Below are 24,515 nucleotides of genomic sequence, written 5' to 3' on the forward strand. Positions count from 1 at the left end.
GCATTGTATTTATTCACAATTTTAGACTGTACGACTACACCAATAAAGCAAACTGGGTATTTAGACCTGCCATTGGATGACAGAATAACAGCACCAGACATGGGAGCACTCAGTTTCCCGTAGGAGATTCCACTGCTCTTCAACCGTAGTTCCTGGACTCCTAGATAATCACAGCAGGAGGTTTGAGAGTTAATCTGAAGAACAGATCTGGAAACCAGGACCTCAATTTAGGTTGTGGGTTTTTTTTTTTTGTTTTTTTTTTTTTTTTTTTTTTTTTTTTTTTTAACTTCTACTGCAAACATAAAAGAAGGGAGAGAGGAGGAGATGTAGTGCCAGACCTGTTAATTTTCTACTGTTTCTACTGGACAACTGGAGAAGCTCGTGGGCTGCAGGACAGCTCATTATTTTCAGTGACATTTGTGTTCTTGTAAATCCTTACCACTTCAACTCCTAACAGCACAAATCAGGTAGGAAAGAGGGTGATTTCTCAGAGTGAATGAAATCTCATTTCTATGGATTTGTACCTTGTACCCTTCGCATTTATCCCTAGTTTTCTCAGTTCCCTCTCACCTGCATCACCCACAGTAAGGGCAGTACTGGCATTTTAAAACAGGCTGAGTGGTACACTTTAGATTTCAGAAAGATCTAATACCAGACACAAACAGAAAGCTATTGCTTTCCTGCTTTTTGGCACCCTATTCAGCTCTCTCACAGCAGTTTTTCTCATTAGTACCCAAAAAAGGGCTCTGGCAGAAAATTTTTCATGTAAATTCCACTGGCTACTCACTACAAAAAACTTGATTGCAAACCTAGGGGTAAACCATTTTCCTTATCTATGAGACAAATGGATAGCACAGAGTACCTCTTCTAGGGCCCAGTTCTGGGTTCAAAGACAAACTAAAACTCATGCCACAACTGAAGACTAAAAATCCAGAGTCAGTTTGCTAGGCATGTCCATATCTCAGTTCACATCACCTTTTGTGCTTAGTATCTAGCAGATTTTTTTCCTCTCTGTAGACTTCTGATAGACACACTTATTGCACAGGCAACTGGGACAAACACTGCAGCTGGCATTTACTAGCAAAACAGTTATCTCACAGACTAACCTAGGCTTCCACATGTTAGAGGAACGTATGCATACACACACACGCACACTTGGAGTACCCCATCTCCTCCAAGACTGGAAATCAATTCTGGATGGAGATGTTTACTTCTCATTTTTAGGCACTTTCGTATATTATAAATTCTAGCAGACACAAAGACTTTTCCTGTTCAAGAAAATTCACAGAACTTAGGAAAAAAGAAGTTGTTTTATTGAAAACAGCATTATGCTTAAATGCTTTGCCACTTCAAAATTCTGTTTCAAAATTTTACAGTGTCAGTTAAGGTATTACAAGATAGTCTTTCTTCTAAAAAAAGAATAGAGAAAAATCATAGTAGCAAAATAGTTGCTTTATCTGAGAGTAATGTACAGCAGGCTCAAGTACAGCAGCCAGACATTTAAAAATGCACTCTTCATATACAGTGGTACACTGTATACGGAATACAATTAAACAGGCTGACATTTGAAGGTTACTCATCAGTGCAGCCAATCCATGTGAGGACTTCCAAAAGAAAGGCAGTCAGTGTTTAGTGTTTCAAAACAGTGATGCAGCTCCAACTAAACCACAACTGGTCATTCATTAGGGAGATCATGTATCCCAAGACCACAACAACAAAACACTGTTAAGCCCACTCACTTCAACGCTAAGTTAAACTACAATAATAAACAGAGAATCAAAATCATTTCTGGTTATGTTTCACTACCCAGTAGATGAGTTCTTTCTTCATTATCACTAGGAGGGTTTTGCAGGCTGGAACTGGAGCTGTTTGCAGAAGGAAAGGAATAGGAGGGGAGAAACAGGTTTAACATTCTGTAGATATTTCTATGTAGTACCAATATTATAACATAAAACTCACACAAAATATGGAAAGAGCTAAGTGGATCATTGAATTTGTTTCCTTAGCATTGTGCAGAACTATGTAGTACTACTTTCACACCCCTTGTCTCTACTGTCATAGTTCACAGATATCCTTCTGAAGGAGCCATCAGTGGGATTTAATCCTTAATATAACAGTAAAGTCCAGTAATGTCACAGTAAAGTCCAATTGCACGTAGAGAAAAGGCAAGACCCAGTTCAGGTCACTGTTTAGGTCAGTAAGGATTTAGTAAAGAATAGAGATGTATGTAAGCAATACTTTTACTGCTCATTCTGTCATTTAATATCAGATTGGTAGTGAAGAAGAAACAGAAGCGTGACTTCCAAACATCTGCTTTATACAGCTTTAAGTAAAACAAAGAATAACTCCACATACCTTTTCCTTGTGGCCTCAGCAATATAAAATATTCCAATTGCAAGTCCCTTTGAGAAAATGGTCAGTTACAATCATAATAATAACAACCTTATGCAACAGCTCTTAAGTGCAACATATATGAAAAGCAAAACATTTATCACTTACACTTAACACTGCCCATCCTCCTTGGATGGCTGACGCCCATTCAAAACCCAGCTTTTCATTTAGAAATCCTCCTAAAGTGGGACCTACAAATGCCCTGTAACAAAGCAAAAAGAGGTGCAGATATCCCAAGTAAATAAAAGGTACAGATTGTATTATCTGCACAGGTTTTATTGCACTTTGTGGCCTTCCTCCATTGATTCTTTCCTCATCAACAAAGAAGCTGACTTCTGCAGCAAGTATTAATTCTTTATCACAGCCCCAGTAAATCTACTAAGTTGTCTCCTCAGCTGTAGACAGGACATACATTAGAATGCTAAATGCACTCTTTTCTGTATCCTGCATGGCTTGGGGGCTCCATTAACTACAGTGTTCTAACAGCACCTATACAGATACCTTCTTCCATAAAAGAAATTTAAACCCTCATCTCTCAAAATTTAAACCATCCAAATCTGGAAATAGATGGATATAAGCAGGTGGAAAGGCACAGTGTGATGGTTATGGTTCTCATTACTGCGCTCACAAGGTTGAGCTGTATGTAAATCCTGGCTCCTCTGTGTCAGTCTAAGAACGCCATGAAAGGTTATGCAAAAGTCCTACATGATTCTGTCATTTGCTACAGTAAGGGATGAAGCTCTGTACAAGAAGAGATTTCCTGGAAGCCAGCCATAATAACAGCATGCTCAGCAGCAGCACAAAACTGAGTTTTATTAACTTCATACTGCATCTATCTGTACTGAACCCTGTACACCAAATAACTTAAGTGCTAGATGTTCTGTTTATCTTATAAAAATTGTGCAACTGAAACCCATCTGCAGCCACAGAAGACTACACAGACTGACAGAATATTGTGAAAGTGGCTGCCAACAGAGGGATTCATTTCTCACTAACAACTTCGGAAAGTTATTCAGATCAGTAGCATCTTTCACTCATTTCTGTGACAACCACTGGGTAAGAAATTCAGGAGCACTGTGCTAAGCTCTACAAAAACAGACCCTGAATAATGGCTGTAGTAGAAAGAGAACAGAGTGTTCCATGCAGAACATAAAAAAAGGTAAATGCAGGAGGAGAAAAAAATTAAAAAAAAAAATAAATCAGTCTACTTATGTCTATAATAAACATCAAAGGTTTCAGTGGCAACAAAAATAACCATTAAAGAGGGCAAACTAACACGCATTTAATCAGGGCAGGTTTTTTTATATGAAGGCATTTTAAAGGTAGACAAGTCCATTCCCTTGCAGGATTAAAGCCTTATTTCAACACATCCACTACACATTTGGCAAGAATCTCTTGAATGGAAGTCAACACAGTGACCACAATTGGAATTCAGCAGGTTTTCACATGGCAATAGTGAAGAACAACCAAACACTGTAGCCTATTAAAAAGTGACTGCATACATACCCAAGGGACCACACAGCATTAAAGAGCCCAGACACCAGCCCCAGTAGACTCAAGCCTTCTTCAAATCCATTTTCACTGCAGGGAGACAGCACAATTAGAGATGCACAACCATTACTGTGTCTCAGTCTACATCCTCCCCCTAAAATGGGTTTGGTGGAGTTACATTTGTTTATCCAGTACTTTCTTTGCTGTTTTTCTAGAAGGCTGCAATGCTACTTATCTCTCATGTCTTCTTGGGCAGACTTCTAACACCATCACTCAGCCTCCATATTTCATATGGCAAGTGTAAAACAATGATAGGTGGCTTTTAAGAAGGAAAGACCTTGCTTCAAGGGGATCATACTTACAAAAGTAAATCAAGACCCTTCTAGGGCATTGCTGTCAAGCCACATCACAGACTTTGTACCTCAAGCAAGTGCAACTTGCCAGTTGTTGGCAAAATGCCAACGCAGACTGAAAATCCAGTTCACACTGTGGACTAATGTTCTTCAGAAGGTGAAATAAGTCCTATGTATATGAAACCACACACGAGTCACCCCTAATATGAGATTATAAGTCTATTAACTGTGCCAGTAGAGCAGAGGTACACATCTACAAAAATTTACTTGTAATATGACTGTGTAAATGGGACACTCAGTCACAAAAATATAGGACAAAAAAAGTAGTGGAAGAAGCATGTAATTATTACTCGCTGCTTTGGTCTCAAGATGGGAAAATAGCCACACCAAAAACTCACTTTGCATTAACCTCTGAAAATAAGTTACATCTTGAGCTTCCTACAATTAGTAGCATGGAAGATACACTGGACATTTACTTACTATGCACACTGCAGTATCTCTGGAAATACTGGGATAGCACTCATTCCAAGGGAAAAGCCAAGGAAAACCAGCACTAGGACAAACATCCACAACTGACTGCAAAAGAGGCATTTAAAAAACAGCTGAAGATTCTTTTCAGATCAAGACACCATTTGACTGATTGCTGTTATGTCAAATCATGCTGATTGAACACAAAACTGGCTTTCCTGAAGCCAAAAAGAATTGTCCTAACACTTAGACTTGAAAATATATATTTGTGCTTTAAAAAAAAAAAAAAAAAAAAGACTTCAACAAAGCATTTCAGTGTTGCATGCTCAGTTTAAGTATTTCTCCATCAAAAAACAGCTGATTTTAAGAGGAACACACAAGAGAAGCGGTGGACAGATGAGCTTAATTTAGTAATACAACTACACATGTAAAACCCATAGTTAATGAACAGTGATGAAATTGAGAAGATTGAAAAATAAGACAGAGGACTTTGTTTTGCTGAAGTAGAAGTGTCATGGAACCAGGAGGCAAGGAAAATAAAAAAGCAGCACTCTTCTCAACACACGCGTTAACATGAGCATATATACATATTAACATATAAACATATAAACATATAAACAAAATACTTAGAAAAAGGATCTATTTAAAAATGCTATCATTTCTATCTTAGCTACACCTCAATTTTCAGGTACTTTCACTGATTTACATTTAAAGTCTTGGGTTAGAAGTGAAAAACATACTGTTTCAAGGTCAGAGGTGCTAAACATAGATTTGTGGACAAACACAATAATGGCCATGCTAGCAAAGACTAAAACATTGCTTCAGGAGACAGGTTCAAGAAGAGGCAATTCACAACCTTTCAATGTGCAGTACAGGAGCAGGTCCTAACAAGAAAAAGCACAGGGCTGTTACTAGGCCTCCTGACACCAACAGCCATTTCCTGAGGTGCTGTGAAAGAAAGGAAGAAGCATGCAGTTTAAAAATGTGAATATGTAATGCAGCTATTTTGTAATACTAATTCTAATAAAATCTAATACCCCTCTTCTAAATCTTCATCTTTTAAAAAGTACTGCTGGTCTACAGACCATCATTACAAATAAACTAGCAATTCACAATTTCTAAACAATATTAAGAAACACTGAATTCATGTTTTCTTGTAACCAAAGCAATCACTGTCAGCAGTGCTTAGAACAGAGATTTCAGAATACCGAATAAAGGTACTACTCTGTTGGAAAAATATTCTAGGTCTCACTCTTCCTTAGCATAAGAAACATAGTACAGCACTGCAACCAGTTCTCATATACAAAGTCATTATTAGCTTCAGTCAGGGAAAAAACAAACAAACAAACAAAACAAAAAAAAAACAACCAGAACTATCATCGCTCTTCATACAAATTATTCAAAGCCCAGTTTTCCTTGATCAGTTAGTAGTGGTTGTCAACAAGGCAGTTTTACATAAATCTTACTCTTCTCAAAAGTGGATACAAATCAGATGCGAACAAAAGCATGAATAACAGGCTTTTGTTCGTAACACATTTTAACAGTCTGTTCTGTACAGGCTGGAAACACTGTGCTTAGTTCATCAAAAGAAAACTCAGTACGTTTCAACTTAATCAGTGTCCTGTACAATTTTGTCTGTTCTTGTACAATCCAGACCTTGCAATTGCGACCTTAAGTTGGCATTATTCAATGCACCTGCAAGGTCCTGAAACACAGATCTCTTCACAACAGCAGGTCATTGTACATTACTTCAATATGGGAGGTCCTCCACTTTCAGCTAAATGTGTAGAGCACATCATCACCACTAAACAAGCAATCAGGACAGTACTCACTGGCATTTTGTCACTTAGGAGTCCAAGGAGGGGAGAAGACAAGGAGTATGAGAGTGCCAAACCCAGGAACACTAAGCCCACATATCCAGCTGGGAGTTTGAACTATGTGAAGGAAAAAACACAACAAAACAACACAAGCCATACAAGTTACATTAATTAAAGGACAATCCAAGAATTATATTTCAGGTCAAATAAATGAAATCTATTAAGAGTTTTATATATTTTATTGATCTCATACAGATGTTTGTCAAGTATTTGAAGTCAGTGAAGCTAGTTTCCTTCCCAGTATCTCTACACCAGCACACAGGACCTTAACGCTGATATCTGGCATATCTGAAACAGGTATTTCATACACTGAAATTTAAGCGGATTTAATCTTTACATCTCCAATCTTCAGTTATATCTTCATTTAGAAAAGCATGAAAACCATAGGCACCCACTGCTAACCAGGGCATCTTAAAAGAAAGTAGTACTGTAAAACACAACAATGGCTTTTGAACCAAAGAAAGACTTTAAACTGAATAAGAAACACTCCAAGGCCTACATTTTCATAACGCAGCAACATCTCTATGTTGAAACAAAATACATAATGAACCAAATTCATCCTCTCAAATGAATGCTTTAACAGCTAGAATGTATTCCAGGGTGTTTCATGTGGCATGAACTACATAAACATTCAGTATTTCCTCTCCATATGCAAAAACATGATAATAACTCTAATTCTGTGGTTAGAATACTTGCCAAGAACGCTGCAGCCCTTTCACAGCAAGCATCTGCTAGCACAGAGCAGGGAAAAAGCAGCAGTCACACCACTGCACGCTACTTGACAGTGGAATAATTACAGATCCTGTCTGGGTGGTAGAAGACGTGTTCACATTTCTAAAGATGTAAGGGGTTAGCACCAAGCCTTCTCAATTCTGGATAAGTACACTTTATGCTGAACTAGACAGGGAAAAAGTAGCAGTAGTGCTACATCTTATAAAATGCTAAACCTAGAAAAACAGATAAATAAGCAACTCAAAAAGCACTGCTTAATTTCATGCAGGAACCGTTCCCTCTTAATTACTTTAGACACTATTGGAAAAACAAATAAATAACATTAGACAGAAATATTAAAGTAAATCAAAAGCAAGGAAAACATTTGCCCTTTAACGAGTGCTGAAGAACCCAGCTAGCCAACTACCTAGTTGTAACCAATTTCTCTCTGGCATTGTTGTAAGTGAAAGCAGTGCTGTGACACCATGTCCCCATCAAGAAACACGATGCTGAAACTGACTGTTGCAACTTTACAGAATTTGCTTTCAGCAAAGAGGAAAAAGTCCCTTGCATATAAAAACTGCCTATTAAGAGAATGGCTTCTGCAGCTGAAAGCCAATTCAGTGGAAAAAGCAAGTATTTTAAAAGCCCTGAACTTTCTCATTCTCGAAGTTCCTGATGTCAACTAAAGGAGTAAATTATTTGGAAATCAAGCTAACTAAACCAACTGAAATGAACAAGGCATAATATTCTTCAGGATAATTTAAAGTACAATTTTTACCAGTTGTTCACTGCAAGTTAGGACTCTCCTGCACATTAACAGGACTTACCTTCTTTAAGATAAATAAAGACATTGTGGGATCCAAGAAGCCCAAGCATGCACTCAGAGAAAATATAGTAAAACAGAGAAATAAGACTTTTGGTAGAAGAGCGAGCTTCCAAAATGACTCCTTGGTGGGGATCGAATCTGATTTGAAAGAAAAGAAAGGCAAAGGAGAAATAAAAATATTGTGAAAATGCATTTACTTCTTCACTAGTCCTTATACAATGAAGATTTCATGCATACATTTTAATTTAAAACAAGCAAAAAAGGAGGGAAAATTAAGTCTCTTAGTATATCATCTGTACACTAACACTAATTCAGATCTCCTACATGCTCAATTCATATTGCAGACAGGAAGCTTCACTTAAGGTACCTCTATTGGATATCATTTCTAAGTCAGGCTCCCTTCTTGACGCTGTTTGTGCTCTAATTGCTGACTGCCATCTTAGAGCATACATAAAATTAAAGTTCATTCATCAGCATCCACCAACTCAGAGCTAAATTTATTAGTGTAGTTTCAAGTGGCCATGTGGTTAACCACAGCAAATTTCTTTTAAAAGCCAGTATAAGTGAAGTTAATCTTCAAGGCTTTTGAATTTAAGAAGAAAAATGAGGGGAAAAAAAACCCCAAAAAACTATTTGATAGTTACTCTGTTTCTCCTAGAATTAGAACATAAGAAAATCAGAACCTTTCAATTGCCATCCTGTGGAAAGACTTATCTTCAAACTATCTTTCTACCCGAACTGGATCATCTAAAATTTAACCAAATGTGTATGATCTCCAGCACTTCTGTTAACCCCCACATTTATTAATTTTAACATTCATTCATGATAACCAGATTAGGTGTCAGTCAGTACAAATAATCCCCCGTTTTGTTCTCACTGTAATTCTTTCCCCACTACCAAATCCTCAAACACACCAAGCTCTCTTGTCCCAGGCAAAGCCTATCTCCTGCCTTTCTTCAGCTGGCTATAACAAACTGATATTAAGCAGATACCACTGACCCTTTACAGGCTCTGAAGCTAAGGAGACACACACAAAAAAATATATCTCAGCTTAATTCCAGAGTCCTAAGTGTCTGCAGAAATACACATGACATGCTGGATTCATTCCAGGCCATCTGCATGCACCAATTGGTAAAAGATGGTCTTGATGAAGACTGCAAATTAATTCAGCCCTCTGAGTTGAATCAGATTCCAGAAACCAACAGTGTTCTAAAGGACAGTTATATAGACAAGAAATTAAGGTAAAAAAGGAGGTAGGGAGAAAGGTGCTTACCATAATTTGGTAATAAGCACATATTCATAGGCACTAGGAGCAATACCACACATCCCAGTGTAACAAAAGGGATCTCATAACCAAAGGATTGATACAAAAAGCCACCTAAAGGTGGGCCCAGCACCAGTCCAAGCCCAGTAAAAATTTCAAGGCTGCCCTAAACAATAGAAAAAAAAGCAGATTAAAAACAAAAGTCAGCATATTGAGAAATTTCAATGTTACAATGACTTTTACAAAGTGGGATAGCAAAAAGAATGTTATTCAAACCACCTGTACCCAAACCCACTGCAGGGTTAGCCACTCAGCTACCACCCAGGTGTCCAAGTCCTGAGGCAGGGCAAATGCTTTACCGATGGAAAGCACTTGTAGGCCAACCCAGGCTGAAGTGATTCCCTCTCCAACATGCAGAGTTACACTATGGCCTCTATGGTGGGGTGGGAATATGCACTCCTGTATGGAGGTGAGCATGTCTAGTTAAAGCTTTCTTTCCACAAATGGCCATCAAGATTCACTCACTAGGGGTGGGAAACACTGAAACTGCAGTAGGAAAGACTCAGATTAATCAAATTATAGCCAATCTGGCATTTTATATAAAGACTATGTGATAACTTTGAATACATTTGCGTGTGAGACAGCAGATTTTATCCTCCCAGTTTTAGAACTGCCTACAGCTAATCCACTGTATTGCAGGTACTCAGCTGTAATACTGTTTTTTTGTACTTACCAGGACAGTAGCTATATTATTGGGAAATGCCTTTGCAAGGATTGAAAACGATGCTGTCATTGCTGCTGCAAAACTTATTGCATCCATTGCTCTTACTAAAAAGCACAAACCAATGAACATTGGTCCACTTGGCACCTTGTCCAACATTCTAGGGGGAAAAAAAAAAAAAAAAAAAAAAAAAAAAGATGTAGATGCAACAAGTCATCCAAAAATGGCTCAGGAGTATCAGTGTTACTAGTTAAAGGACACAACTTTAAGACACACAATACTTTCTATTGCTGCATCTTTTTTTAATCACATCAATACAGCCATTCAAACCCTATCAAATCTCTTCTGACATCTTTATCCTTTCCCCCTTTCTTTGATGCTACAAAAGGGAAGAAAAAAAGAATCATAGTCTCCTAACTCCTCACCAAAAAAAAACCCCACACAACAATGCCATCTTCTGTTGTATCTCATAGTTCTTCCGAGCAATGATTCAAGGAGTCTGATGCAATGAATTACAACTACCTAACAAGAAATTACTTACTTAATTTTTAATAATACTTTTATTTTCCTATGATGAGTGGCTTAGCGTCACTGGATGCCAGGCAAATCTTATTTGCACCCACAATTGTGGGTGGTTTTTTGGTTGTTGTTGTTTTTTGCTTGTTTGTTTTAAGAAAGCAGCAATTAAAATATTATGCATATGTAGTTCCTTTATTGCTGCACTTTGGCGGATTTCTTGCAGTTCATTAACTCTGGAAGATTTTTGTTTATAGAAATTTTCTCCTTAGTTTTCAAAGTACTATACAAGCCTTGAAACCTTGAAAAGGAGAAGTATTTATTGGGCTTTACAAGTGATAAATAAAAGCAGATGCAAAAAAATGACTTAAGCAACACCTAAAAGATGTTCACGAGTTTCCAGTTGTTTTGTAAATGTCTTCTCATTTGGATGAAAATAACTAGAAGACAAATGCAACAATGCAGCCAAACAAAAATTACTTACCCAAATAGAATTGTTACCCATCCAGAAACAAACATCCCTGCCACAAACATGAATTTTGCTCCAATCTTTGTAAGCTGTAAATTAAATATAATTTCCAAGTTATTATTTCAATCAGAAAGTTACTGTTAAGAAATCAAAGCATTCTTGATTGAAAAAAAAAAAAAAAATCTCTATTTTACAGTCTATACAACCAAAAGATCTGGAGACACTTCTCCTGCCTGTGTGTCTTCACACAACACTGAACCTAAAAATATTCTAAATGGTTAAGTGACTTAACCCAGTTTTCAGCTGGGTAAGACAATGGCGCAGTTAGCTATTTCACAGCTGCATGTTGCAGCTTCTGCAGGGCAGCAGATTGCTGCAGGACTCCTCATAACCAACTAAAATTAATACATTCTCCCTCCAGTGAAGTCAGCGGTGCCAAGTCAGCAATACCTGTTTCATACATGGCTTGGAAGAGTCAGCAGAAGCTGATTTTAAAGACCTTTAATAATATAAAGTTTTGGAATAGGAGGCATGGTAACTTCAGGTCTTTTATTTGTTACCAGATAAATAACCCAGTTTTCAGACTTCATCACCAATGTGAAGGTCGAGAACAGGCCCTGACAGAAAACTTAATCCAATAACAAAGTACACTGGAGCTTCTAATTCCAAGCTGTTACACTGTAACATACCTTAAGGACAGTAGGTATTTCAGATTGTTTGTCTTGCTCAGACCTGGACGGCATCCTTGTGTTCCAGCCACTAATACTGAAACCTCTATTACACCAAGTTTCGTTGAAACCCTCAAGTTTTCTGACTGTTGGATCGCCCACTTCTATTGGCAAAGACATGCTCACTTCACCTGCCCTCAAGTGAGTGTGGCTTTCTCTGCTCTGAAATACTTGGTGAGGGTGTGCCATAGCTAAATACCATGACAAGCACCAAGAGCAGACTTAGCAAAGGCACTGGTGTGACACTGATGAGCCACCTCATCACCAGGAACAAAACATCACCACTGACTTAAGAGGAGAGACTGCCCAGCCAAAGAACAAGAAAGTGAAACTGCAACAGCCCCAATTCAGGCAGGGTTCTGGCCAAGGATTAATAAAAACCAGTGCTCTATGTATGTGCTTACTTATATAATGTGTAACTTATCTGTAACTGTAACCAACCAGAGAAAAACACTGATGCTGCAAGAAAACTGAAGCTGGAAAAATTGGAGACATTGACCTCATACTGCAGTTGGATGAAGTGAAAGGGGAAACTGAGTTAAGCAACAGTGCCATAATGGAAGGACAGGCTAAGAAAAAGGCAACGTATCAGAAAAAAAAGGATGAAGTAGACTAAAGGGAAAAAAAATAAAAAACCCATTATACTAACACAGCCAAATAAAACTGAATATATATAAAAGTGAAATAAATAAAATATAGGCTAGTGAAAGATATAAAATAAAGGAGGACTGATGGACAGATAGATTGTTCTGAAGCAAACAGAAAAGTTAACCAGAAAAGGACACAACAACAACAACAAAAAAACACAACAGTTACAGTTCAGAAACTCTATGCTGCTTTCAGGAACTGCAGAAGAGTAATTTTTAAACTGTGCTGACAAGACCTAGATCAGATTCAGACTGACTGGCCAGGCTCCAGTTACCACAGACAACATTTCAAGGGCGCTCCTGAAGAAACATTTCTTTTCTCACCCTCACAGAATTATCCTTGTGTAGCAACCTGTGTCATCAAAGAAGTAAATCACAGCTTCAATGATACTTACATAATTTCCCAAGATTAAAGAAGTCAAGAAATTGACCAAAGCAAAACATCCAAAAATCAGGCCAACAACTGTGTTATTGGCACCTTTTTTTTCTGCCTGCAAAAAAGATCACAACTAAGTAAAGATGGAGGCAAACCCTTCAGGTGAGTAACATTCATACTTTGTAAATTCTTTTTAATTCTGTCTGTGCAGTTACAAACTATTTCTTTTCTCAAAGGCAGCAGGTGCTCACGAGGTAACTTCACAGCAATTTAAAGACATCTTCCACTTCTACTTAAGCTACACATAATCAAAAGAAAAGCAACATTAAATCCTCCAAGAACAGAAATGCTGCGCCGCATGCTACGCTACTGATCAGGTGAACAGACTTTATACCCACTGCTCCAGCTGGTGGGCTGTACCTTCAGTTATTTGATATCATTAACAGCGAGAAGGCAGCAAGCAGGGCAGTCTGTTAACTTCACTGTATCAGTTCTCCCCTTCATCATCTTTGTAGCCCACCTTTGCACACAAGGAAGGATACAAAGGTGGTGAAGGGTCCGGAGGCAAGGTGTATGAGGAGCGGCTGAGGTCCCTTGGTTTGCTCAGCCCAGACCAGGGAAGCCGGAAGAGAGGCTTCATGTCAGCCTATGGTTCCTCACAAGGGGTGCAGAGGGGAAGCACACAGCTCTGTTCTCTGGGGACAGCAAAGGGACCTAAGGGAATAACACGGAGCTGAGCTGGTGGGGGGTCAGACTGGGAGTTAGAGAAAGGTTCTTCACCAGAGGGAGGTGGACACAGAACAGGCTGCGCAAGTGGTCATGGGCCTAACTACCAGAGTTCAAGGAGCATTAGGACAGCACTCTCCGGCATAGGGTTTGGATTTTTGGTGGTCCTATGTGGACTCCAGTGAACTCTGTGATCCTTGTAGGTCCCTTCCAACTCATAATATTCTATGATAACAAGTGTCAAGCAGATATTTTACTTATCCAGCTGGTACAGCACACTTATGCTGGCATATCAAGGGCAAGAATTTCAACAATTCCTTTTAACAGTTGGGAACAACTCGGTCATGAGAGAAGTAGATTTCTGCTGCAAAGGCACTGTGACAATGTTTTGCATCCCTTATTAAGCACTGCAGTCACTCAGCAGAAGTAGAGAGTATATTTTTTCTTGCAGTTCAGCAAGTTTAACACAGTGAATGATAGTCAAGCATGAGTTAACAAAGAGGAAAAAATAAATAAATAGTCATTGAGAGATTAAAGTATTGAAATGCAAGTCAGGACATGGCTTGAGTTTTAATCTCAGCTCTATCACCAAACTGTTAAACAACACTGCAAAAAACTACTTCATTTCTATTTTTAATCTATGTTGTCCCTATAACTCACTATCTAATCTATTACCTCCCACGCTAAGAGCTGGATGCCAGCTGGGAGACCTGTTTCTTAGACTTGAGAAAGCAGGGAAGCTCCAGCAGGAAATGGCTGTGGAGCCTTAGCACAAAGCAACCACATGTGAAACCAAGCAAGCGAATGTAGCTCAGCCATTTACTTGCTGTCTCCTCTGCAGCCACGGGGACAATGAAATAAGTCAGTGGGCAGGAACCAGGTCATTGTTACTTACACTGAGATATTTTAGCCAGCACCGGGCCATTGTTACCAATTCCCATAACCAAAGAGTAAACCACAGCTCACACACAGCTATAAAGGTCCTACAGTGCTCAAGATCCTCTTAAAAACTTCAAGGTGAAAAACACAAACGAAAGAACAGACAGGTAGTTTACCTCTCCAGGGAAAAAGGGGCCCAGGATGGAATAGCATATCATTGAGCTGAAGTTTATGGAAGCTGCTGCAAGCATGGTAAATAGCTGCTGCCTGGTAAGCCTACTCGATTCCTCACCTGGTGCTTCTGGCGTGCCATCCTCTTAAACGAAAACGAAAAAAAAAAAAAAACGGATAGAGAAAAGCACGATTTACAAATCACGTTTGGAAATCAAATTCTGTGCAAAACGCCGATCCTCCTCACCACGCAGCAGTATTTTCTCCGTAACGCAGGACCGCACACAGGCACCACCTGCCCGATACACGAAGCGAACAGTCCCAGCCGCGTTTCGGTACTCCCGTGCCCATCCCTCAGTGTCAGCCGCTTCGCCCGGCGGCAGCGGAGACTTTCCAGCCTCTGTCCCGCAAGCTCGGCCTCACGGGGCACCCGCTCCGCAGGCGGGCTGCATGGAGCACGACACCGGCACCCACCGCAGCGCAGCGCAGCGCCCCGTCCCGCACCCAGCACCGCCCCGCGCGCTGAGGCAGCCCCTTCCAGGAGCCGTCCCGCGGGGCGCCGGCCCCACTCCCACCTGGCGGCCGTTCGGGCCCCGCACCGTCCGCCGCGCGGCTGCCCATGGGGAAGAGCGGCGGGTTCGCAATGGCCGGCACCGCCTCCTCTGGCAGCGGCCGCGTGCTGGTAACGCAGCGGGGCAGGGACAGACGCCGGCCACTGAGCATGCTCGGGATGCGGCTCGTCCTGACTGCGGACCGAGGGGTTCGTGGGATGTGCTGGGGTCGGAGCGGTGGGCACGGAGAGCTCAGCAGTGTTGGCAGCGTTGAGATGTTAGGGTTTCGATTCCGACCGTTTCGATAAATCTTTATTTATGTCGGAAGTTCTAAAAGGGTCGCGAGCAGCGCGGTGTCACAGGGGTTTACGTGAGCTCCGTCATTCGTGTCTTCCAACTGAACCCTGCAAGAGGTGTGCTGTGCCTCGCCATGCAATCTGTTAGCAAGCAGCCGGCCTCCACACGCATCGCACATCTGTCCCAGCAACAGCCTGTGAGCATCACGATGCTGTGATCGCTAGGGGCTGCAGGGCCCAGGAGCTCCTCTGCAGTACGGCCAGCTGAGCAACGGTTTGGCGGTAAAGGACCAGGCGCAGGGTTCCATTCTGCTCAGTGTGACCGACCTGGTGGTGGTCTCTGGAAGTTTTACCACCGTGGTCAGACTGCTCAGGTGTGAATGCTGATTTGCCTGCTACGCGGTCAACCACGCAACCTTCATCGAGTAGCAGAACAGTATACAGTAACAAAAGGGCTGAATGCCAAAGTTGTTAGAGAATGAACGGCTATAAAGTAGCAGGAGGAAAATCCAGGCTGGAGTTGCAAAGAAGGCAACTGGGCAATGCAGTCAGCACAGGTTCCTACAGAGAGGGGAGGAAAATGAGGAAGGAGAAGAAGAGTGAGTTGGAGACCTCTTCAAACCCCAGTAAAAGACAGAGCACCTATTGCTATGGAGACAAACCAGCAACAACTTCCTAAAAGCACTATTTTAGCTGTGCTATCAGTACTCCATCTATTCATCAGTTATAAGATGCATAATGGGGATGTTTCAGAGCAAGTGTTCCCATTTATGTTAGTTCAGAATGCCAGTGACAGTGATGAGAAAAAATACAATTCTTTCTTGTCACAACACTGGGAAGCCTTAAGTTATTTAGCAGTTCCAAAGAACAAGGGTTTATTGGGATCATATTTTGACAGCGCATTTTGTGTGGCATATGTTTATGGCTATTAATTTAAAAAATTCCCCAAGAACTACCGTGACCTTTTCCATCTGCCTCCAGACAAAGCCATGAACAGAAATCTTTTTCACAGATGCTGCCCATTGAATGGCCTAGAAGGGAAAAATGCTTATAAATGATAAAGGATAACAAGAAAATGTTGGTATACACAAAGCATGAGGAACAAATAGAGGTAATAAACTGGTAGAGAGAGACTGCTGGGAAAAAGAAAGCTTTCCTTTTTTGCTAAACAGTCAACTCTGTTCAGGAGGTGAAATACTACTCCAGTAGTTTCTATTCCAAGTCTACTTTTCAGTGCAGAATCACATCCAACAAATTCCAGCTTCTTTCAAGACCTCATCCTCCTCTCATTAATAATTATATGCAAGTAGTGAGTAGTCCAATAAAGCCTATGGAATCACATTTCCACAAAGTCCATGTGTGCAGTAGAAAGATGAAGTATGGGAAGCAGAAGTGATGTGATCAGCATGAGCTACAGCTCAGAAAATGAGATGGGGCTACAAGCTCCCTGTGTGTCCATACAGTTTGTGAATGCAGTGCTTGTTATCATGAGAAACAACTGGTTGACAGAACATGTTTGTTAATTCTTCCTATTTTTTAAAAAGGGAAACTATAAAACCAGCTATAAATATTTATTAGCCTTTGAACATGTACTTGCTACCTGCCTGTCACAATAGCTTCTTAAGCCTTACTATTCATTTTCTTAAAAGCATACTTCAAACCTTTCTTGCTTATGTCATGTCTCCAGCAACTTTAAAAAAATCTGTATTTCAGATCCCAAATCATTGGTAGAATTCAAGGTTTGCAAACTACAAAGAGTTTACATCCATTGTTCAGTCTGCAAAAACAAACAAGCAACAGAAATATGCTATGAAAAATGCTTTATGAATAGCTTTCAGTGTAGACATTCAGGGTATTCTGAATTGATTAGCACATGTGAGGATACGTTTCCTATATTAGTGTGCTGTATATTTGTATAACTCTTAAAAACACTTTTGCCTTACAAACTAGAAATCACTTGGCCAGTGTTTATTTGTATCATAGGACATTTTTTTCCCCCAGAATTTATAATGGTGCACACAGGTAGTCAGAAAGTTCTCTATTGCTGTAATATAATCAAATGGTAACCACATGCTTTGAGAGAGTCTTGTACAGATTTTTTTCTTTTTTTTTTTAATATTCATGACATCAAAGATTTTTCTTCCATTGGTGCTGAAATACCATAGCTTCCCTCTTTGTGAAACCCTAGAATGATCACACCATACTTTCTACAGGTGCTTGAAACTTGGTGTAGATATCTTTTGTTCTTCTGAGTAGTGCCACGTGGATGGCTATTGCGAACTATTGCCTGAAGGTGCTTGGAAATACTCCTCTCACCTGTCTGGGCTGGTGAGCAGGATTTCTGTGGATATAGGGCAAGAAAATGGGTAAAAGTAACTTACCCACCACAAAAAGCATTAATGATGCAAAACTTTTTTTCTGAACTGTATGACCAGGAAATGAAATAATTGTTTAGGAAGAGCAGAGTCAAATAAGCACTGATGTTACTTGCAAGAAAGCTTCCAGCCTGATGTTCCATGAGACAGATAAATGATATTTTGGAATTAAAATTAGATAATTCTGTCTCATTGTATCAGAAATTTATCATAGCACTGATTGTGCTTTGCATTTCTGGAAACAGACTTCACAGGGAAATAAGTTCTGCAAATACTGTTCAGAACCAAAATTCAGAACTGTCTGTTCGGAGTTTAGCAGTACTGTGGACCTTTCTTGGAAGTTTGTAACAGCTGACACTTTCACCCATCTATCTGACTGCCTTACTCTCCTGTGCTCTGTGTGAACTCTTCATTGCTCAGTTCCTGAATCTCCACAATTCAGAACATGACAGGTTAAATTTTCACAACAGTTTGGTATTCTAAAGAAATATGGGTTGTGGATTCTAGGGAAAGTACAAGGTAAAAGCAGAGTCTACCACAGGCTGACACTAGGAGAGAAATAGAGAAAGGAGCATGAGAAAGACATGAGATACAGCAAGCTGTTATATTCTTACTGCAGTACTGCTTTTTTAAAAAAGCCCCCCAGGTTCTATTGCTGTTTAGATCACACATGGTAAAAAGAGGAAAGCTGCCACAATAATCAGGGAGAACAGCAGGAGGTGTCAAGGAATTTAACAGAGAGGATGGAAAAATTTTAAATATATGCAGTGAGATTGTGAGTCCAACTGGGTTGTCCAGAACAGTTAGCTGGAGAGAACCCAAATTCCTGAACATCCTGTCACAGCATCTTGTGCATATTCTTCCTCTCCACACATGCAGGTTTACAGACGGTTGTTATATGGTCTATAATGCAAGCAAATCTCAGGAGGACTAAGTTCCTCTGTTGGGCTGGCTGTTCAGTGGCACACTGAGCCACTGCTGGCACGGACACCACCTCAACCCAATAGAGCACACAGACAGGCTCTTCCACTGTATATTTGTTTTCTAGCACTCCACTTGTTACCTCACACATTCAACCCTATGTGGACTAGAAACACTTTCTTTGCACTACTGTAATTCCAGAATTTTCTGCTCTGCCATGCATTCTTTCTGCGATTGGTCACCAGTTGAACAGAATATCTTTTGCCTCTGGAGAACGCCAGAAAGAACTGTGGTGCACTTATGTAGTTAGCATGGTGCTGATGAGTACAGAACTGTAATCCGTGGTTGAAATGTATAATTCCTCCTGGTTGTATGCCAGCACTTAAGTGGCAGGGTGTTAAATGGTCATCTTAACTCCAGATCAAGAACAAACACAGAGGTTAGTAAACTCAATACTCCTTTTAGGAAACTGGGCAGGATGGTACAACAGGTGGGGCAGTGCTAACAGTGTGCAAAGGGCGCTCACGTGAGCACTAAGTTCACATTAGCACATTGTGCAGTGAGTGGACTTCCAAACTGTAATAATTATAATAATTAATATTATAATATATATTATTATATAATATAATATATATTATATATATAAAATATATTATATATATAAATTATACATATATATAATAAATAATATAATAATAAAAGTAGTAATTACATATAAATACAAATAGCTACTGTGCTATACCAACATTTCAACACAGAGTTCAGTGCCAATGAAAATATCCTATCTACATATAGGTAACTCTTAGCATAGGTTTATTGTCTTGCAACTGTTCTAGAAAAACTATTCTTGCATATTCTGCTCTCAGAATACTGGTCTATAATTTCACCATGATTATGACAGATCTTTCAGATGTGCATACTTCCACCTCCCAGAGAGAAAATATGTTGCACTTATGCAATGATACGAATGTGCCTTATGGCTGGCTAAGAACTTTGTGTTATCCTCAGATGATCTTGAGAATGAGAATGGTTTATTGTTCCACTCGACACAGAAATTTCTCTTTGGCATCTTTGGGGCTTTTCAAGAACAGGAAGATTAAGCAGTATAGAGGGATATAGGAAACTCTGCCTGGAGAGAGGAACAAGGTGGGCACTATAGTCTGTGTTTGTGTGCTTTCTGGGTCTGAGCAGTATAAAGTAAATCACAGAATCACTACGGTTGGATAAGACCACTAAGATCACCTAGTCCAATTGCCAACCCCTGCCCACCATGCTTACTAACTATGTCCCTCAGTGCCACGTCCACACGGCTCCTGATCACCTCCAGGGACAGCAACCCCACCACCCACCTGTGCAGCCTGTGCCAATGCCTCACCACTCTGTCAGAGACAAAATTTTTCCTAATATCTAAATTATACACTCTAATTTCTAAAACCATTCATTGGCTCTCTGGTACCCACATCATTGCACATCTCCTCGCTGCCCGCATTTGGCCCATACCACGCTGCACGAAGGTAGGAGATCAAAGGGCTTAGCACAAAAGGTGGCTGGCAACACTGGTGACAAATGCCCTCAATTACATCAGCCACTGACCATGGCGACCAGTATCTGTTGCCTATTTTCATTACTGCGTGTTTTCAGCCACACTTCAGGTTGTAGGTCTGCCACAGGACAGATTGAGGATCCCACCTCAGGGACCAGGAGGGAGCAAGCGAGCAGCGCCCGACAGGAATTCAGGCTTCTGAGTCGCAGCTTAGTGCGGTGACCACCGCTTAAAGACAGCAGAGCCTGAAGTAAGGTTCGTTTGTTTGCAGGCTTTATTTTCCCCCGTTCTTCCCCTCCGCGCCGCCAACCCCCGCGGGTCCACGGAAGCGCATCAGGCATCGCGCCGGACAGCCTCCGCTCCGGCTGGCGGCGGGGTCCTCGCACTGTATTTGAGCGCTAGGCGGAAGGCCCGCCCCCTCTTTTGCTTGCGGCTCGCAGCGGCAGTGGGGTGAGCGGCCATGGTGGCGGTGGGGCCTGCCGGGCAGAATCCCTCCGGCCGACGGGCCATCGCGGCGGGGGGGCGCTGGGCGGGGATATCGGGGCGGCCGCCGGCACTCACCGGGGCGGTCTGTCTCTGTATTTGCAGCAGGAAGCCGGGCGGGAGCGGCACCCACCGAGAGGGCCATGGCCGAGGAAGGGTGAGCGGGGCGGCGGCTGGCGGGGTGGAGGGCGGAGGTGGCGGATCGCTGCTGGACGTAGCGCCGTGCTTGGGCGCCCGCGTCGGGTCGGGTCTGATGTCTCGGGCCGGGCAGGCCGCGCCGTGCTGCCACCACGGCTACCTTCTCCCTGTAGGCGGGGTGAGGTGCGCTGATGGCATGGCTGGGTTTGTGACCGGCCCTTTTGTGAGGGATCATGAGGAGTCCATAGCTGGCTGGTTCACCAATAAGGCTTAAAACGTATTCAGGTTCCTTTTAAGTGCTGTTTTTTTGGTTTTTTTTTTTCAGTTGCTGCTGTGGTTTTGCTTTTTTTCCTGTAGTTTTTAGCAGTTGGGTGCTTGCAGGTGAATGGGAAGTTTCTGCTTATGATTGTGAAGATGCTGGCACGGGCAAAGCAATGATGTCTGCCTTCTGTTTAGCATTACTGCTGGAGGTGTAATGGATGTTAACACCGCCCTCCAAGAAGTGCTGAAGACCGCACTTATCCATGATGGCCTCGCTCGTGGTATTCGTGAAGCAGCCAAAGCCTTGGACAAGTAAGTGCTGTGTTTCTTTTATTTGTGAATAATAAAATGGAGTGAGGAGTACTGTGAAGAAGTATATTAAGCACATTAAGGTGGAATGGCATTGGTTGCCACCTCAAGCTCACAAGCCTTCATAGACTCATAGAAGGGCCTGGTTTGAAAAGGACCTCAAAGATCATCCATCCAGTTTCAACCCCCCTACCAAAGGCAAGATCACCAGCCAGTAGGCCAGGCTGCCCAGATCCAGTCTGGGTTCTTTTTAACCTCGCATTTTAAGAGAGGATGGGACTCCCAAAGCTTGTTAAGAGTTAGAATTGAGAAGGCTAATACGTATGTCAGATTTAAACTGGAAAACTTGATTTAATTATTTTACAAAAAGAGCTTGCCTTTTTCTGGCTAGCTTCACCTTTTTGATATAGCTATAAATAACTGAGTTGGTACTATATCAAAATAGTATTAAATTTGTTACACATGTGCTAAATGTAATATGCAGGTACTATTTCTGGTATATGTGCATAGATACAAGCTTCTAGTATCAGCCTTTAAATAACATTTAAGTGTAAAGCTACAGTGTTTGAGTGATGACTTCACAAATTGTCGGATACCCCTTCACTCCTTTTGAGTGAGAACTGTGGTCTGACAAACCTGTATGCAAAAAGCTCTAAAACAAAGTACTGAATAAGAAAAGGGAGAAGCGTAACTGACTGAAAACTAGATGGCAAGAAGTCTTTTGAGTTAAGATAAAAATTTATGTAGTGTGCATTAAAAGAATAATATTTATACAAGGCTTGAATGCATTTGTGTCAAATGGTTCTTGCTTGGAAACTTCTGAAATGTTCTAGTGGTGCTCATGATGGAGAAGGCTGTAGAGAACATAAGATTTGTTTGCAGTGGTCACATTACATTGAGTTAAGCATAGAAGACCTATATGGCTCTCTTTGTTGTCAGGTATCCCTTTGATATTCTTAACATTGTACTGCAGTATACAAAGATCGTAATTAGAATTGGGGCCCTGTCATAACAGCTTCTTTGGACGTAAGTAGAAAAGATTGTTCTGAAGAGCTTTTAAAAACCTGGCATAGAAATTCAAGCTTTTGTAATTACAATCCTAATGTTGAATGACTGTAATCTGAGGTAGAGGGCAAAAAGCAACTTGTTATTTTGTTGCTTTCTAATAAAGACACTAGTTGTGTACGGGACTTGGTGTTTAGTCATTACACCTTTTTCTAGTGTCTAGAATTAATATAACGGTGTTTCTAGAAGCTTCTGAAGTTGTATAGAATCACATAATAAAACTAACAATGCATAAGAGCTGTGTTGTGTTTGAGAAGCAGGAGATAGTAGTAGATCATATGAAAAGTGTATTTTATAATTCAAAAGTGGTTTAAAAAGACCAGAAATAAAGTGGCTGTCTACACATGAATGTGCTGAATCTTGCTTGTCATGGTTTTGGTTATTAAGAAGGCTTGGTCAGCATTTGAGGTTATGTTTTCCATTTCTTCTTTTAAGGCGCCAAGCCCATCTTTGTGTCCTGGCTTCAAACTGTGATGAGCCCATGTATGTAAAGCTAGTTGAAGCACTTTGTGCAGAACACCAGATCAACCTGATAAAGGTGAGTGTCAGAACTTCATACACAAGTCTGGAAGTTACCGTACTTGTGAGATGATCTGTTTGTTTCGGAGTACAAGAAGGTGAACTTTTGAGACACTGTACTGTAATTCTGTATATAGTTTATGAAAGCAAAATTTCTGACAGCAGCAGTGACTTTTCAGTTTAATGTGATTCTTAGGTGACCAGCATAAAAGCCATGGAATGATTAAAGATGTGTTTTAAGTTTAAAGTTGAAGTCTACTTTTGTGCTGTATTTGAAGAAACAGAACTCATTACATGAACTCATTAAATAGTGGTTATAGAGCGTGTGTGTAGGGTCTTAATGTGAGTTTTCTTGAAATTAAAAGCATAAGAGCTGTACAATGATGAGACTTTGGCTCCCTCTACTGATAGTTGTGAGGAAAACAGCCATACGTTACCCAATGCCTCTGAGAGTACAGCAGTTTTTTATTGAGCATAGTTACATTAGAAATTAACAGTTCTAATGTGATGTAATGTTTTATGCAGGTTGATGACAACAAAAAGCTGGGTGAATGGGTAGGACTCTGCAAGATCGACAGAGAAGGGAAACCTCGCAAAGTAGTGGGCTGCAGTTGTGTGGTTGTCAAAGTAAGATGATACTCCTTTAATTCTGGAAATGAGCAATATGAGATTTATGTCCTTTTGCCACTAAGCATTAAAGACAAGTTTTTTAACTAGAAAATAAACTCAAGAGAAAAAAACACCAGTTAATAGTCTCTGCTCAACTTGAAAATGTTTTGCAGAGCATGTTTTAAAACTACTGGTAAAGTAAAGCCACAGTACGAGCCTTGAAGAAAATTTATTGTCTTTGAGGTCCCAAAAGATGGCTACATCTTCACCGTAAGCAGTAATGACTTCTGCATGTGTTGTAGTACTTGTTACTGTTTTGCATACTGATATATTTGATTTCCTTTAAGCAGAAATTAAGTCTGCTTGGTCCTTCGCCAGTGGGTTATATGCTTAAATGAAATAGCATAGTCCAATATTAAAATAGTCATTTATTAGCAAACCAAGGGGAAGCAACTGGTAGATACGGTTTCTCTTGAGGTTACATCATGTCAGAATACTAGCTCTTTTAAAAGTAGGATGTAAACTTCAGAATGGGCGGTCTTGTTTATAATGGGTTATTCTGTGTTACAGGATTATGGCAAGGAATCTCAGGCCAAAGATGTCATCGAAGAGTACTTCAAGTGCAAGAAATGAAAAATAAACTTTGAGCCTAATGAGCGTGTGTGTGTGATTAATGGGTGGGTGCTGGTGGGATTCTCATTACAAAGGATAACAAAGGATGAAAGGTCTTGAGTAGTTCCTTAATATTTAAGTTCTGTTTCTTAAGAAGGTAATGGGAATCCTTGCTATTCTTATTCCTTGGTGCTCCTTTCCATGTTTGTACCATGG

The 24,515-nt window shown here is 40.6% G+C and overlaps 2 protein-coding genes and 3 non-coding genes across 7 annotated transcripts; 4 read left to right on the forward strand and 1 right to left on the reverse strand.

The window, feature by feature from the left end:
* Nucleotides 1–1,291: 1,291 nt before the first annotated feature.
* On the reverse strand, nt 1,292–15,306 carry SLC18B1 (solute carrier family 18 member B1). Of its 2 annotated transcripts, XM_052700275.1 has the most exons (15): nt 15,193–15,306; nt 14,865–14,912; nt 14,623–14,762; nt 12,861–12,956; nt 11,106–11,179; nt 10,118–10,265; nt 9,394–9,550; nt 8,122–8,258; nt 6,536–6,637; nt 5,560–5,651; nt 4,716–4,811; nt 3,898–3,972; nt 2,500–2,593; nt 2,356–2,402; nt 1,292–1,865 (listed from the first exon to the last, which is right to left on the reverse strand). In XM_052700275.1, exons 1-15 carry the CDS (start codon nt 15,236–15,238, stop codon nt 1,793–1,795), a joined length of 1,425 nt encoding a protein of 474 aa, XP_052556235.1. In that variant the 5' UTR covers nt 15,239–15,306; the 3' UTR covers nt 1,292–1,792. The 2 variants fall into 2 exon arrangements, with proteins under 2 accessions (XP_052556235.1, XP_052556243.1); XM_052700283.1 differs by lacking the exon at nt 14,865–14,912.
* Nucleotides 14,997–24,340, forward strand: RPS12 (ribosomal protein S12). Of its 2 annotated transcripts, none has more exons than XM_052700323.1 (6): nt 14,997–15,003; nt 20,891–20,943; nt 21,381–21,497; nt 22,995–23,097; nt 23,604–23,705; nt 24,258–24,340. In XM_052700323.1, exons 2-6 carry the CDS (start codon nt 20,930–20,932, stop codon nt 24,318–24,320), a joined length of 399 nt encoding a protein of 132 aa, XP_052556283.1. In that variant the 5' UTR covers nt 14,997–15,003; nt 20,891–20,929; the 3' UTR covers nt 24,321–24,340. The 2 variants fall into 2 exon arrangements, with proteins under 2 accessions (XP_052556283.1, XP_052556284.1); XM_052700324.1 differs by lacking the exon at nt 14,997–15,003 and adding an exon at nt 20,714–20,753 and having other exon boundaries at nt 20,892–20,943.
* Nucleotides 22,058–22,130, forward strand: LOC128090223 (small nucleolar RNA SNORD101). The gene has a single exon (XR_008210872.1). It is a non-coding gene; the product is annotated as a small nucleolar RNA SNORD101 (small nucleolar RNA).
* On the forward strand, nt 23,451–23,537 carry LOC128090272 (small nucleolar RNA SNORD100). Its single transcript, XR_008210889.1, has one exon. It is a non-coding gene; the product is annotated as a small nucleolar RNA SNORD100 (small nucleolar RNA).
* Nucleotides 23,818–23,952, forward strand: LOC128090268 (small nucleolar RNA SNORA33). The gene has a single exon (XR_008210887.1). It is a non-coding gene; the product is annotated as a small nucleolar RNA SNORA33 (small nucleolar RNA).
* Nucleotides 24,341–24,515: the final 175 nt, after the last annotated feature.

This window comes from Tympanuchus pallidicinctus, unplaced genomic scaffold (assembly GCF_026119805.1).
Source record: "Tympanuchus pallidicinctus isolate F22 unplaced genomic scaffold, pur_lepc_1.0 scaffold1, whole genome shotgun sequence".
NCBI lineage: Eukaryota > Metazoa > Chordata > Aves > Galliformes > Phasianidae > Tympanuchus > Tympanuchus pallidicinctus.

What these genes read in the sequence shown, in the direction of transcription:
- SLC18B1 (XM_052700275.1), bottom strand. Translation starts at nt 15,238, where the DNA reads ATGGGCAGCCGCGCGGCGGACGGTGCGGGGCCCGAACGGCCGCCAG. An exon ending in TGGGTAACAATTCTATTTGG is followed by an intron (nt 10,266 to 11,105) that starts GTAAGTAATTTT and finishes TTTTCCCCCTAG; the next exon opens with AATGTTGGACAAGGTGCCAA. An exon ending in ATAATATAGCTACTGTCCTG is followed by an intron (nt 9,551 to 10,117) that starts GTAAGTACAAAA and finishes TCTATTGTTTAG; the next exon opens with GGCAGCCTTGAAATTTTTAC.
- RPS12 (XM_052700323.1), top strand. An exon ending in GCAGCCAAAGCCTTGGACAA is followed by an intron (nt 21,498 to 22,994) that starts GTAAGTGCTGTG and finishes TCTTCTTTTAAG; the next exon opens with GCGCCAAGCCCATCTTTGTG. An exon ending in GCAGTTGTGTGGTTGTCAAA is followed by an intron (nt 23,706 to 24,257) that starts GTAAGATGATAC and finishes TCTGTGTTACAG; the next exon opens with GATTATGGCAAGGAATCTCA.